Source organism: Monodelphis domestica, chromosome 1, assembly GCF_027887165.1.
Source record: "Monodelphis domestica isolate mMonDom1 chromosome 1, mMonDom1.pri, whole genome shotgun sequence".
NCBI lineage: Eukaryota > Metazoa > Chordata > Mammalia > Didelphimorphia > Didelphidae > Monodelphis > Monodelphis domestica.
The window spans coordinates 713,918,622-713,931,510 of NC_077227.1; the positions used below are offsets into that span (position 1 = coordinate 713,918,622).

Below are 12,889 nucleotides of genomic sequence, written 5' to 3' on the forward strand. Positions count from 1 at the left end.
TTAGGGCCCTTGGAGTGTCCTCACTGGTGCTGTAGCAGAATCAGTCAGGTGCAACCCCAAACAAACATGGAGTTTTCTGCTAAATCCACTCCATGCCATGTTCTAGCCACAGCCTGGAAAATTACAACGTTGTCTTGGAAGCTTTTGATTATTTAAAGGCAGAGACAACTCTGGTTCTGAGACAGAGGAGACTTATGGAGTCGAGGAGGAAAAAAATGAAATCGACTTCTAAGACAGAGTTTCCACAGGCAAAGCCAAGAGTTGAGGCAATGGCTTCATAATTTAAGGAAAAACGAGACCAGCCAACCTGATTTTGTGTAAGTTACCTGCCCAATTCAGGTGCGTAAGTTCTGATCTAATTTAGCCGAGTTATTAAGAAAGCAGGTATTGAGCATGTTCTGGCACTTTCCATTCTTACTTCATTTGCCCTTCACAATATCCCATGTGAGAGAGATGGTATAAACATAACCCTCACTTTTCAGGCAAAGGGAAATGACTTGCCCCAAATCGGAGCCTAGTTAAATGGTCAAGTGGTTAGAACTGGAACCAAATACTCCAGTGTCTATCTCTGGCCCTTTCCACTCACTATCCCCTACTCTACCATCTTAAACTTAGCTGTGGAAGAGTCCTAAAAGTAGCGAGCTGGGGGGAAATGATTTCTTTCCTCACGATGAATTACAAGAACCTCAAATTATCCATCTTACTAAGCTAGGAGACGCCTGCCCACCAGATCCAAGTATTAATTTGGCCCCTCTTGTGCACTAAACATGGTGCTGAGAAATACGGGGAGGGAAGTGTAAGGAAGGCATGTTCTTTGCACTCTCTGAGCATATATTTCATCCTGTTTTCCCCCAGACCTCCTCCTCAGCTGGCCTTGTTCAGCCAGGATACATCTTTTGGGGACTGATTGTGTTCGGTTTTCTGTTTTACCTTTTCACACACACATGAAATGAGGGAAAAAAGACCTGAATAAGGACGAAGGGGAGGGAAGTGGGAATGACAAGATTTTTTTTTTCTTGAACCATTTGTTTCTCAAGCTGGATTTGGATTTGGCAAGCAGCTCGGATTCCAGGTCACCTTGGCTCAGAGCTTCACAGGGGCTGCTTTTTGGGTTCCTGTTTCATTTACAAGGGCCTTTTGTGCTCTCCAATTGACTTGCTAACCTTTCCCCAGCGATCCCTTCCCTTGCTGAGGCATGGTGTTGGAGTGCTCTGCTATTTGTCATTGTGCTTCCCCATAAGACAACAGGTTCTCTGGAAGAATGCTACAAGGCAGCGTCATCTAAGCAAGCCACATCTTTCTGGTCGCCGGTTTCCTTACCTGTAAAATGAAGGAATTTAGCCCGATGGCCTGAAAGGTGCCCCCCCCCCCATCCTATGCTCCCTTCTCTGGGAGCATAGAATGCCACAGCATGAATGGGATTTTGGAGAAGCCTGACCCTCATTTTGCAGATGGAGAAACAGATGCAGAAGAGGCTAAGGGACCTTGGGCGGCAGAGCAGATGGGAAGAATGTTCTTGTTTCCAGGGGTGCAACCTTATTAAGTAAGCGAGCAGAGATGGAAGGAGGAAAGGAATCCCCTGTAACTCGCCTTCAGAACCTGCCTCTTGTCTTCCCTCCCCTCCCCCACATTTTAGTGGCCTCTGGCCTCTCCGTCCCCTTTCCGTATTCTAGTAGTAAAGGACCCAGAAGGTCTGACTCCGCTATTCGCTACTGTCGGCCTCAGTTTCCTCAAATCTGCAAATTTAGTCTAGGTGATGTCTAGGGTGTTGGATCCATCCTAAGAAGAGGGAGGTGGGCAGGACAGTACGTCGGCATCCTTGTCCCCTCCCTGTCCGGGACCGAGTACCACCCCCCACCCCACCCCTGCAGCGGGCAGGCGCGGGCGGGGAGGGGTTCGGGCTCTCTTCCCTCCTGTCCCTTCCTCTCCAGGCCGGTGAGGCGGCCACGTCTGAAAGCCACTCATTGTGCTAGCTTCGCAGCAGAGAAGAAGGAGCCGCGGCCCCCCGGCCAGAGAAGGCAGAGCCGAGCGGAGCAGCCGGCACAGCAGGTACGGTGGGTGGGCTGCAGTCCCGGCACCGGGAGCGAGAAGGCGGAGGGGGCTCCCGAGCGCTCATCACTCACCCAGCAGAAGCGGCAGCCCGCTTCCTTCAGGCGGGCAAAGACGGGCTTCTTTTGGTAATCGGGATCCCATTGAGCCCGAGGATGCTGTCGCTCCTCTCCCAGGTTCAATTCACGAAGCATTTAAGTGCCCACACTCATCTCCCTGGGTGGCTCTCCCTTGGCTCCTGGTGCCTCAGCGCCTCTCCCTCCAGAGTCCCAGGATCGCTTCTCTTCTGGTGCCTCGGGCATCCTCGGATTTCTCTTTTTACCCCCCTCTAAGTGCCAGGCCCTGTTTCTTCCCTGGGGAGCCGCCAGGGTCCTTTATTTTTCTTCTCTCTGGCTCCTCTTCATTCCCTGTGCCTCCGAGATGCTGGGCGCCAGGCTCCCCCCATCCCTGAGCTGTGGAGAATGCCCCAGTCTTTCCCCCACTACGCCCCTATTTCTGGGATCCTGCAGGGGGCTCAGGATGACACCGCATCCTTGGCTGAGGGGAAATCGCAGATCCTGGGATGAGGAGCCCGGAGTTGCCATCCCTGAGGTCATTTCAGGTGGGGAAAGAGAAGGAACAATTATGGAGGCTAGCTAGAGGAGACCGCTAGGATTCCATAATAGGCAGGACTGGCATTCTGGAGCCTAGAATTATGGAAGCAGGCTTCTATGTCTTAGTGGCCACTGGCCATTCTCTAATGTCAGAGCTGGCCTCCCATTCGAGAGTTTGTCCATGCCTTCTCTGAACCAGGCGCTGGAAATGCAGAGACTGGAAGGAATTTTAGAAACCATTTAGCCCATCCCTCTCATTTTACAGTCACACAAACTGAGGCCCAGGAAAATGAAATGAGTTCCTTCTCTCCAGGTCCCAACACAGCTAGTTAGTGGTTTGTCCAAGACAAGAAACCAGGTCCAAGCTTCTAAGAACAGGAGCTCTGGGGAAGGCACAGCTGGGAGGATGGGGCAGACCAAAGTCCTCAACTTGAGAAGTGAGGATCCTTTCCCAGCTAGACTTTTGCGACTGGCACAACATTCAGGAGTTCTTTTGATGTGTTTCCAGGCGACTGGGAACACCTGGGTAGGAGCCCCATTGGCCGGTAGAAATGGGCAGCTGGCCTGAACTGTCAGGTTGTTAGAAGGATGAATCACAGATGAGAACTAACCCCAAGACTAGGCTAATTAGATTCCACTTAAGACCATCACTGAGCTTTCTAATACAGTACTCTCATGTAGCAATCTCTTCTCCACCCCCCCAAAACAAGACAGGACTGTAACTTCACCCTGGGCATGTTACATAGACCCTATGGACAGGGAAGATTGGTTTTCCCATTTCTCAGAGTCATTGGGGTACCCAGACCTGTGTTGAGAATCTTACTGCCTTCCACTCCCCACATGTTTTCTCTTTAATTCAGGGCTGAGATGTACATAGTCAGTGCTGACCCTTCTTCTGTATCAGTGGTAGGATCAGTATTATTCTTGGCACTGGCTATTTTTTACTAGTTGGTCCACATAAGCGTTGTACTTCTGTTCTTCAGTGTCAATCTGCTCATGAGCATCTACATGAAAAACTGATATGTTAGTATTTAAAGACATTTCCCAGATTTCCTCCCACAAAGGTTTCTCAGCCATCAATCTCCCATTTTTTATTTTTCCATACTGGCATTCAAGGAATTAATCCATTTGCCACTGTCCATAAATCAGTGAAAAGAAGGCATTGTTTCTCTTGTTTTTGTTTAGTAGTTTGATGGACAGCTATTCTAAGGTGACTTTAGTGTGAGGAGTATGACATGCCCTTTCTGTATCAAACTTGTCTGACATATTGAGCTGTTCCATACATAAAGCATTTTTTAAAAATTATGATCATTAAGGCTAGTATAGCCCTTATTCCATTGCACATGAGAATTTGTCTAGATTTGTTTGGGATCTAAAACTTTATTATTTATTGGATCAATGGAGGCTACTTTTTGAATAATGAACTGGAGGAATTCCACATGAACTGGAATGATTTCCAGGAATTGATGCAGAGTGAAAGGAGCAGAACCAGGAGAATGTGGTACACAGAAACTTAAATACACTGTGGTACAATCAAATGTAATGGACTTCTCTACTAGCAGCAATGCAACGATCCAGGACAATTCTGAGGGACTTATGAGAAAGATGCTATCCACATTCAGAGGAAGAACTGTGGGAGTGGAAACAGAAGAAAAACAGCTGCTTAATCATATGGGTTGCTGGGGATATGATTGGGGATGGAGACTCTAGTGCAAATATCAATAATATGGAAATAGGTCTTGATCAATGACACATGTAAAACCCAGTGAAATTGCTCATCAGCAATAGGAGGGGGGTGGAGTGAGGGGAAGGAAAGAACATGAATCATGTAACCATGGAAAAATATCCTAAATTAGTGAATTAAATAAACATTTCCAAATCTAAAAATAAAGACTGTGATTTTAAAAAAATGGAGGCTACCTTTTCATGTAAAGTTGAAATACCTGTTTTTCCTGGTTTTACTCTATGTTGAATATACCATTTCCATTTTATTATGTTAGCTTCTTTTTTTTTTAAACCCTTACCTTCCATCTTGGAATCAATACTGTGTATTGGTACCAAGGCAAAAGAATGGTAAGGGCTAGGCAGTGGGGGTTAAATGACTTTCCTAGGGTCATACAGCTGGGAAGTGTCTGAGGCCAGATTTAAACCTAGGCCTTCCCATCTTTAGGCCTGACTCTCAATCCACTGAGCTACCCAGCTTCTTGAGCACCCCCAATTTTGTGAAAGGCTAGAGTCCCCATGATCCATGACATTATGGGGATACCTGGCCTCATGGTTTAAAGTCAATTGTTCAGCTTCTACTAAGGTCCAACATGTAGCTAGTAATTGTTGTTCAAAAGGAACTAGCAGAAGGTAGTTTCCTTGACCAAAATCCCAAGGGAACATTCCTGCCCTGGTGTTTCTGCCATAAACTCCAGGTGGCATAATTACCCTAAACTGACATTTGTATTTCCACTGACCCATCTTGCATGGGCCGCGAATCTAAAGTAGTTTGTGTTGCAGCTTCTAGCTTCTTCAACGCCTTTATTTTTATCAAGTCCCCAAGAAAACTCAAAATTTTCCCTAGAAAAATAGATGTGGGAATCATCATCGAGATGGTAATTAAATCCATGGGAATTGAGGAGATGACCAAATGAAGTAGTAGAGAGGGAGAAAAGGTCCCAGGACAGAACCTTATGGGATACCTACAGCTAATGGGGTATGCCATGGATGAGGATCTTGCAAAGGATATAGAAGGGGCAGGTAGATAGGTAAGAGGAGAACCAGAAAGTTGTGTCCCAAAAAACTAGAGAAAAGAGTATATCAAGGAGGAGAGCGTGATCAGCAGTGTCAAAGACTGCAGAGAGGTCACAGAGAATGAGGACTGAGAAAAGACCACTGGATTTGGCAGCGAAGATCGTTAGTAACTTTGGAGAGAGCAATGTTGGTGGGATGATGACAAAGCAAATCTTTATTGAACACCCACGTCATACCTAGTTCCATGCTAGGTACTTTGGGAGATAGAAGGGAAGACACAGCATCTGCTCCAAAGTTTAGTGGCTGATAGGGAAGGCTAACAATGTAAGATAATATGATTATGTCCCCAAAACGAGATCTTTGTAAAGGAGAAAATAACACTTCATAGTGGGTTGCAATGGTCTGGGAGGGTTTCCTGGAGTAGGCGAGATAGGAATTGGTCCCTGAAAGCTAGAAAGAATTTGGAGAGGAGAGAAGACAGGAACAGTAGGAGAATGAGGACTCTGGAATGAGCATAGCATGTTTGGAAGACTTTTAAGATATAGGATCATATTATAATCATAAGATACCCAGTATCTATGTAGTGCTTTAAGGTCTGCAAAGAACTTTGCATGTGTTATTTCATTTGATTCCCTATTAAAACAGATGCTCACCGAAGAAAAACAACCGCTTGATTACATGGGTCAAGGGGGATATGACTGGGGATGGAGACTCTAAATGAACATCCCAATGCAAACATCAACAACATGGAAGTAGGTTCTGATCAAGGTCACATGTAAAACCCAGTGGAATTGTGTGTCAGATATGGGAAAGGTAGGGAGAGGGGAGGGAGGTATAGAATATGATTCTTGTAACCAAGGAATAATGTTTGGAATTGACCAACTAAAAAATAAAATAAAAACAAACAAACAAAAAAACAAACAGATGCTCAGAGTGGCTAGGTGGCTCAGTAGATAGAGAACCATCCATTATACTAGGACTTTGCTTCAATTTTTTGCTTTCAAACTTTGCTTCAAACTAGGACAATTGTTTCAAAAAAAGAAAAATACATAGGGGACAGCTGGATAGCTCAGTGAATTGAGAACCAGGCCTAGAGACGGGAGGTCCTGAGTTCAAATTTGGCCTCAGACACTTCCTAGCTATGTGACCCTGGATAAGTCATTTAACCCCAATTGCCTAGCCCTTACACTCTTCTGCCTTGGAGCCAATATTATTATCCATCATCTCATTGTCATAGCCATTTCTTCAATGACACATCACAAAATGGTAGCAGAAATGAAAGATAAATGGATTCAAGGAAGTTTTAGGTAAATTCATGGATTAATATTTCAAAATGGATTATTTTACTTCTTAAACCGGCAATTAGGTAACTCAGGCTCAGAGAGAGGATAGCCTGCATTTAAAACTGGCCTCAGATACTTCCTAGCTTTGTGACCCTGAGCAATTCACTTAACCCCCCAGTGCCTTGCCCTTACACCCCTTCCACCTTGGAGTCAATATATGATATTGAGTCCAAGATGGAAGGTAAGGATTTAAAAAAAATTCTACACTTTTTGTCTTAACAATGTAATAGCTGATATTGGAGGGTATATTTGATGAATACTAGATAACTATTAGATCAGGCAGCTATCTTTCTTTTGCCTACCCTCCTCCCTCTATACCTCCCTTCCTCCCTCTTCCAATCTCCCATTCCCCCTTCTTCTTTAGCCTCCTTCTAAGTCACTCAGAGTGAACTATGATGTTTCAGAAGAAATACTCCTTTCTCTTCTTTTTCTCATATAAGAGTTTATTGGGGAAAACAGGAAAGATAATAAAGGTAAGAGGGGTGGAGGTTTCCCTATTATCTACAGTAAGTCTTAGGTTGGAGGATATTGAGAGAAATGGCAATTCCGTCACTAGCATGAAACAGAGCCAGAGAGAGATATATGGACTATTGTCCTTCTTCTTCTGCCTTCAAATCAGCCAGGTCACCTCCAACTTGATTATCCCAAGTCCCAGAGATAAACCCAGCGGCTTCCTTCAAGGTCACCACCATCAGCCCGGTCCTTCAGCCTTGTCCCAGAACAATCAGTCACCTCTGGCTTGGCTCCAAACTGCTTTTCCCGGTAACATTCCAAATGTCCCTTCTGTTATTCCAACTCATTCCTTCGTTTTGTAGACCTAATGAATTGTATTCAATTAAACTAATCAAGTTTACTGAGTGTCATTTCCATGCCCAACACCCTTCTGAGGTAGGTGAGTCAATAACACATTTCTTTGATGTTGGACAATTTATACTCTGATTGAGGAGATGAGTTTGTTTGGCTCATCCCTCCCCAGGTAGTATTGCTGCCGGGCTTTTCTGGGCCTTACTTAGTCTCTCCTCTTAAAAAGGCATTCACTTTCTTCCTGGTTATTTAAATGCAGTTATGAATTATTTGGCTCTCTTTATGCAAAAGTGTTTTCTTTGCTAGCAGTACAGCTTCTAGTATAATGTGATAGAATGGACTCTCTACTTACAGTATACATAATCCTTTTTACTGGGTAGGGCTGGGCAATTAGGCAGGGAAGTGTGTCTCTGAAAGCAGAAGGTGAGGGCACTGGAGGTGCCGGGTGGCCAGGGATCCTTATCTGGGCCCAGGGTCTGGGATGGAGAAGGGGAAGGGCGCTGAATGCCTGTCCATGCTCACTACCCCTGACTTCTTCGCAGCCCAGCGGTGCCCGAGCTCTTCCTGGACCACCATGGCATGGCTGCGCATTTCCAGCACTGCCATGGCTGTCCTCTTGACGGTGCAGACGGGGCTCCTGCTCTACCTGTACGCGCACCACAACCACTTGCTGCCCTCTCTCCAGAAGAAGCCGGCCCAAGTGCACGTCCTGATCCTGTCCTCTTGGCGCTCCGGCTCCTCGTTCGTGGGGCAGCTCTTCAGCCAGCACCCCGATGTCTTCTACCTGATGGAGCCGGCCTGGCACGTGTGGGTGACCCTCTCCCACAGTAACGCCGAGGTGCTCCACATGGCCGTCCGCGACCTGGTGCGCTCCGTCTTCCTCTGCGACATGAACGTCTTCAACGCCTACCTGCCCTGGTACCGAACTCTGTCCGACCTCTTCCAGTGGGCCGTCAGTCGAGCCCTGTGCTCGCCGCCCGCCTGCGGCGCCTTCCGGAGGGAGGACATCACCAGCGAGGCAGCCTGCAAGACCCAGTGCGCGCAGCAGCCCTTCTGGGCAGCGGCCAAGGCCTGCCGCTCCTACAGCCACGTGGTGCTCAAGGAGGTGCGTTTCTTCAACCTGCAGGTCCTCTACCCGCTGCTCACCGACCCGTCCCTCAACCTGCGCATCATCCACCTGGTGCGGGACCCCCGCGCGGTGCTCAAGTCTCGCGAACAGTCAGCCAAGGCGTTGGCCCGGGATAACGGCATCGTGCTGGGCACCAACGGGACGTGGGTGGAGGCCGATCCGGGCCTGCGGGTGGTGCAGGAGGTGTGCCGCAGCCACGTTCGCATCACCGAGGTGGCCCTGCAGAAACCCCCGCCCTTTCTGCAGGGTCGCTACCGTCTGGTGCGCTTCGAAGACTTGGTGCGCGACCCTCTGGCCGAGATCCAGGGGATGTACGACTTTGCCGGGCTGCGCATCACGCCCCAGCTGGAGGGCTGGATCTATAACATCACGCACGGCAGGGGGCCCGGCCAGCTTAAGGAGGCCTTTAAGATCACCTCCCGAGATGCCCTCAACGTCTCCCAGGCCTGGCGCCACGCCCTGCCCTTCCCCAAGATCCACCGCGTCCAAGAGCTGTGCGCCGGGGCCCTTCGGGTGCTGGGCTACCGGCCAGTGGACTCGGAGAAGGAGCAGAAAGACCTCACTTTGGACTTAGTGCTGCCCCAGGGCAGGAGCAAGTTCAGCTGGACCTCCTTTGCATCCTCCTTTGCTCGAGAGGAGTAAAGCCCAGAGATGGGCTTCCGGCCGGGCACCTGGGAAGCGTTTATTTCAGGACGCTGTGAGACCGTCAGCTACCTGGATCCTCCCCTAACTCCTCCAAGTGGGACTGGAGGGACTGTCTCCCAGAAAAAAGCTGCATGATCTCCGAGAAGGATAGGAACTTCTCCACTAATAACCACCAGGCTGGGAATACTTCTCTGCAGATATTCCCTGACTTTTATAATTGAATGGATTTAAAATAATTCCAAAGCACCACTGATTTTCCCCTCATAGCTATAACTTTTCTTTGCAATTGACGGACCCTTTTATTTCCTCCTTGCCACCCCATTTTCTGTTTACTTTTGATCTTGGAGAACTATCTGCCCATAGCAACCGGGTAGAGAAATTGAGCGATATGATTGGTTTTGATTATGGATTGAACATTGGTGAATGAAAAAAATTAAGCACATATTTGAAAGTTTCAATAAAGAACTCATTTTCATGTCCAAATAAATAATAATAGAAATAATAGTAACTGGCAATTGTACAGTTATCCCTTCCGCATCTCACCTTTCTCCATGGAGGTTTAGATATGATGTGGCATAAGAAATTAAATGAGAATTTAAAAGGAATTTTGCAAAAGCCAAAGACAACAGGAGAAGACTAACAGATGACACAGAAAAAGTTTAGAAACTCAGAAATGCACACAGCCCAAATTTTACAGCAAGGTACTGTAAATATCCCACAAAAGAAAAAGAAAAAATTCATACTTCTTCTTTAGTATGAAAGGAAGGTCAAAACATTTTACTTGGATTTTCCAGATCATAGGGGACCCTGTGCCCCTAACACTGCCACCCCCAATGCAGAAGGGATAATTGTATAGTGCTTTAAATCTTGTAAAGGGCTTTACATATGTTATCTCATTTAATCCTCAAATTCCTGGCAGGAAGATATCATCATCCCCATTTTACAGATGGGGAAAGGTTAAGTGGTTCTTCCACAGCCACACAGTTGTGTCAGAGGCAGGAACTGAATACAGATCTTTCTACAGAATATTCAAGTCTATCATTCCATGGACTGCAACACCTAGAGCACACCTACAAATACCATGCTTCTCTAAAAGTAATTATTCAATTATTTCTTCTCTCCCCCTTCACCATCTTTTTGTACATTACATATGTCTGAATGTATATATATAATTTAGTTTTAGTCAATCTAAATGCTGAATTTCTAGTTCTAACTTCTTCCCTTTGCATTATTTCATGTCCTCACATATTTCTTTGTATTCTTTTTCTTTGTAATTTTTAATGGCATTAGAGTTGTTCTACCTATACAGTAGGGTAGAGGATAGATTCCTGGCCTTGGTATCAGGAAGACCTAGGGTCAAATCTCCTCTATTATTAGCAGTGAGATCCTGGGTAAGTCACTTGAGCTCACTGCATCTTAGGCAACACTTTCACTATAAATGATTGATGAATTGTGAACCATGTAGGTGTAAGGAATTCCCATATCCTGAGCTCTAGTGCTGATATTTCACAGGTCTTTAATATATAGTATTTCTTCATATACATATACCACAATCATTTAACATTTTTAAAAATATTCGTTATATATAATATAGCTACAAAAACGTTTATAATTAACTGCCCTGTTTTTTTCTTTTAATTGAAGCAAAGTCCTAGTATAATAATTATTGGTTTTATAACTCTTTGTGTAGTTGAAGATTGCTCCCCAGAAAGATTATTCTATTTTTTTTAGTACTACCAACAAGGTTTAATTATATCTATTTCTTCACATCTCCACCAGCATTGAATCTTGTTATCTGCATCTATCTTGTAAGTGTAAGGTGGAACTTAAATTTACACTTCCTTAATTAGTGAGAGTCAACAAATTTTTAAGCAATTACTTATATTCAAACAATGTAATAACTTATGTTGATATGTAAAACTTCTATTCACATTATTTTATTAATGGATGTGGGGCTAGCTCTTACATGCTCCTTTTGTGTTCTGGATGTCAGGTTTTTCTCCAAATAATGATTTCTTTTATCTTGGTTATATTATTTCTCATTGTACAGAATTATTTTATTTCTACATATACATAATCAAATTCATCTATCTTGTCCCCAGTAATTTCTAACATTGGTTTGATATCAAGAGTTTAGCTGCCTTTGTACTAGCTGGGGATCAGGAACCAAAGTTTGACAGGTAACTGAGAGGGAGGGAACAGATAAAGAGAAACACCACTTCCCTCCCAGGCAGTGCTTATCCCAGAGAAGGTGAAGCTGGATCATTGTTTCAGAGCTGAACGGTAAGAGGAAATCCCCTTCAATCTCTAGTTTCTGTTCTCTTCTCTGGATGATTATTATCTGTGATACCCTTAGGACATTGAAGAAGAGGTATCTAATTCTTCAATAAATTATAAGATCTATTTATTAATTGATAAGTCAGGAATAGTTGGTTAGGGAAGAGGGAAACAGGAAGTCCCTATTCTATTTTCCACCTAAATTCTCTTCAGGGGTGAAAGGCTCAGGTCTAGGGACCTATGTCCCAGAAGACTTTTTGTGGAGTCAGGCTGGTGTAATTTCCTGAGATATTGAGATATAGTTTTGAAGGAAAATCTTCTGATGGATAGGCTCTTGCCTTCCCCAAAGGGAAAGAGTTGCTATCCATCACTTGTAAGGAAAGATGGCTAATCTGGATCTCTTCATATCAACAAGGGATTGTAGCAGGATAAGCTCAGTGGGGTTGCTCCTTCCCTCCCAGTTCAGAAGAGACAAGAAGGTATATTCCCAACTGTCCACCTACTTTTCTTAGCTGGAGATTCCAGTCCCATCCCCCTTTGGCGGCCAAAGTTCTATTTCCTTCTTGCATGAGATTTCACTGCAAAATCCAGTCTTTGCAATATACATTGTACCTCTCTCATCTACACCTTCTAAAATTTAGATAAATATATTATTCTATTTTCTTATAAATTTTCTGTGGCTTAAAATATTTAATTTATTTGATCTAGCTAAAATTTATTTTGTTTTTTTTTATGAAATAAAGAAGGAACATTAATTTGTTTTCTGTGTGTGACAACTAATTTTTCAAAACAGCATTTATTGAACAATAATTCTTTTCCCCAGTGTTTAATATGTAAAGGTTTATTGAGCATGACTTTTTAATATGCATTTGGTGCTTTTTCTGGAATCTCTATTCTGGCCCATATCCATTTTTCTAGTCATATAATTTAGAAGTGTATATGAGCAGAGACAGGTAGGTGGCTCAGTGGCTAGAAAGCCAGGACTAGAGATAGGAATTCAAATCTGACCTCAGACACTTTCTAGCTGGGTAACCCTGGGCAAGTCACTTAATCCTAACTGGTTGGCCCTTTCTACTCTTCTGCCTTGGAACCAATACTTAGTATTGATTCTGAGGCCAAATGTAAAGGTTTAAAAAAAAGGTAAGTATTGAGCGTTTCCTTTCCCAGGAAGCTTAGGTGGGTAAGTCTGGCCCTAATCAAGAGGAATGAAGCTCTAATAAGGGAAAATCAGGCATTAATGACAGTCAACAAAGAGAAGGCACAAAACGGAGAGATTGTACTAAATAACCTCTAAGGTCTATGATGCTTCT

At 44.6% G+C, this 12,889-nt stretch overlaps 1 protein-coding gene across 2 annotated transcripts; it reads left to right on the top strand.

Moving 5' to 3' along the window:
* The first annotated feature begins 39 nt into the window (after nt 1-39).
* LOC100029207 (carbohydrate sulfotransferase 6) lies at nt 40-12,340 on the top strand. Of its 2 annotated transcripts, XM_007477398.3 has the most exons (2): nt 40-2,049; nt 8,071-12,340. In XM_007477398.3, the coding sequence occupies exon 2, from the start codon at nt 8,103-8,105 to the stop codon at nt 9,297-9,299; it is 1,197 nt and encodes a 398-aa protein (XP_007477460.1). In that variant the 5' UTR covers nt 40-2,049; nt 8,071-8,102; the 3' UTR covers nt 9,300-12,340. The 2 variants fall into 2 exon arrangements, with proteins under 2 accessions (XP_007477460.1, XP_056680481.1); XM_056824503.1 differs by lacking the exon at nt 40-2,049 and having other exon boundaries at nt 7,153-12,340.
* The last annotated feature ends 549 nt before the right edge of the window (nt 12,341-12,889 follow it).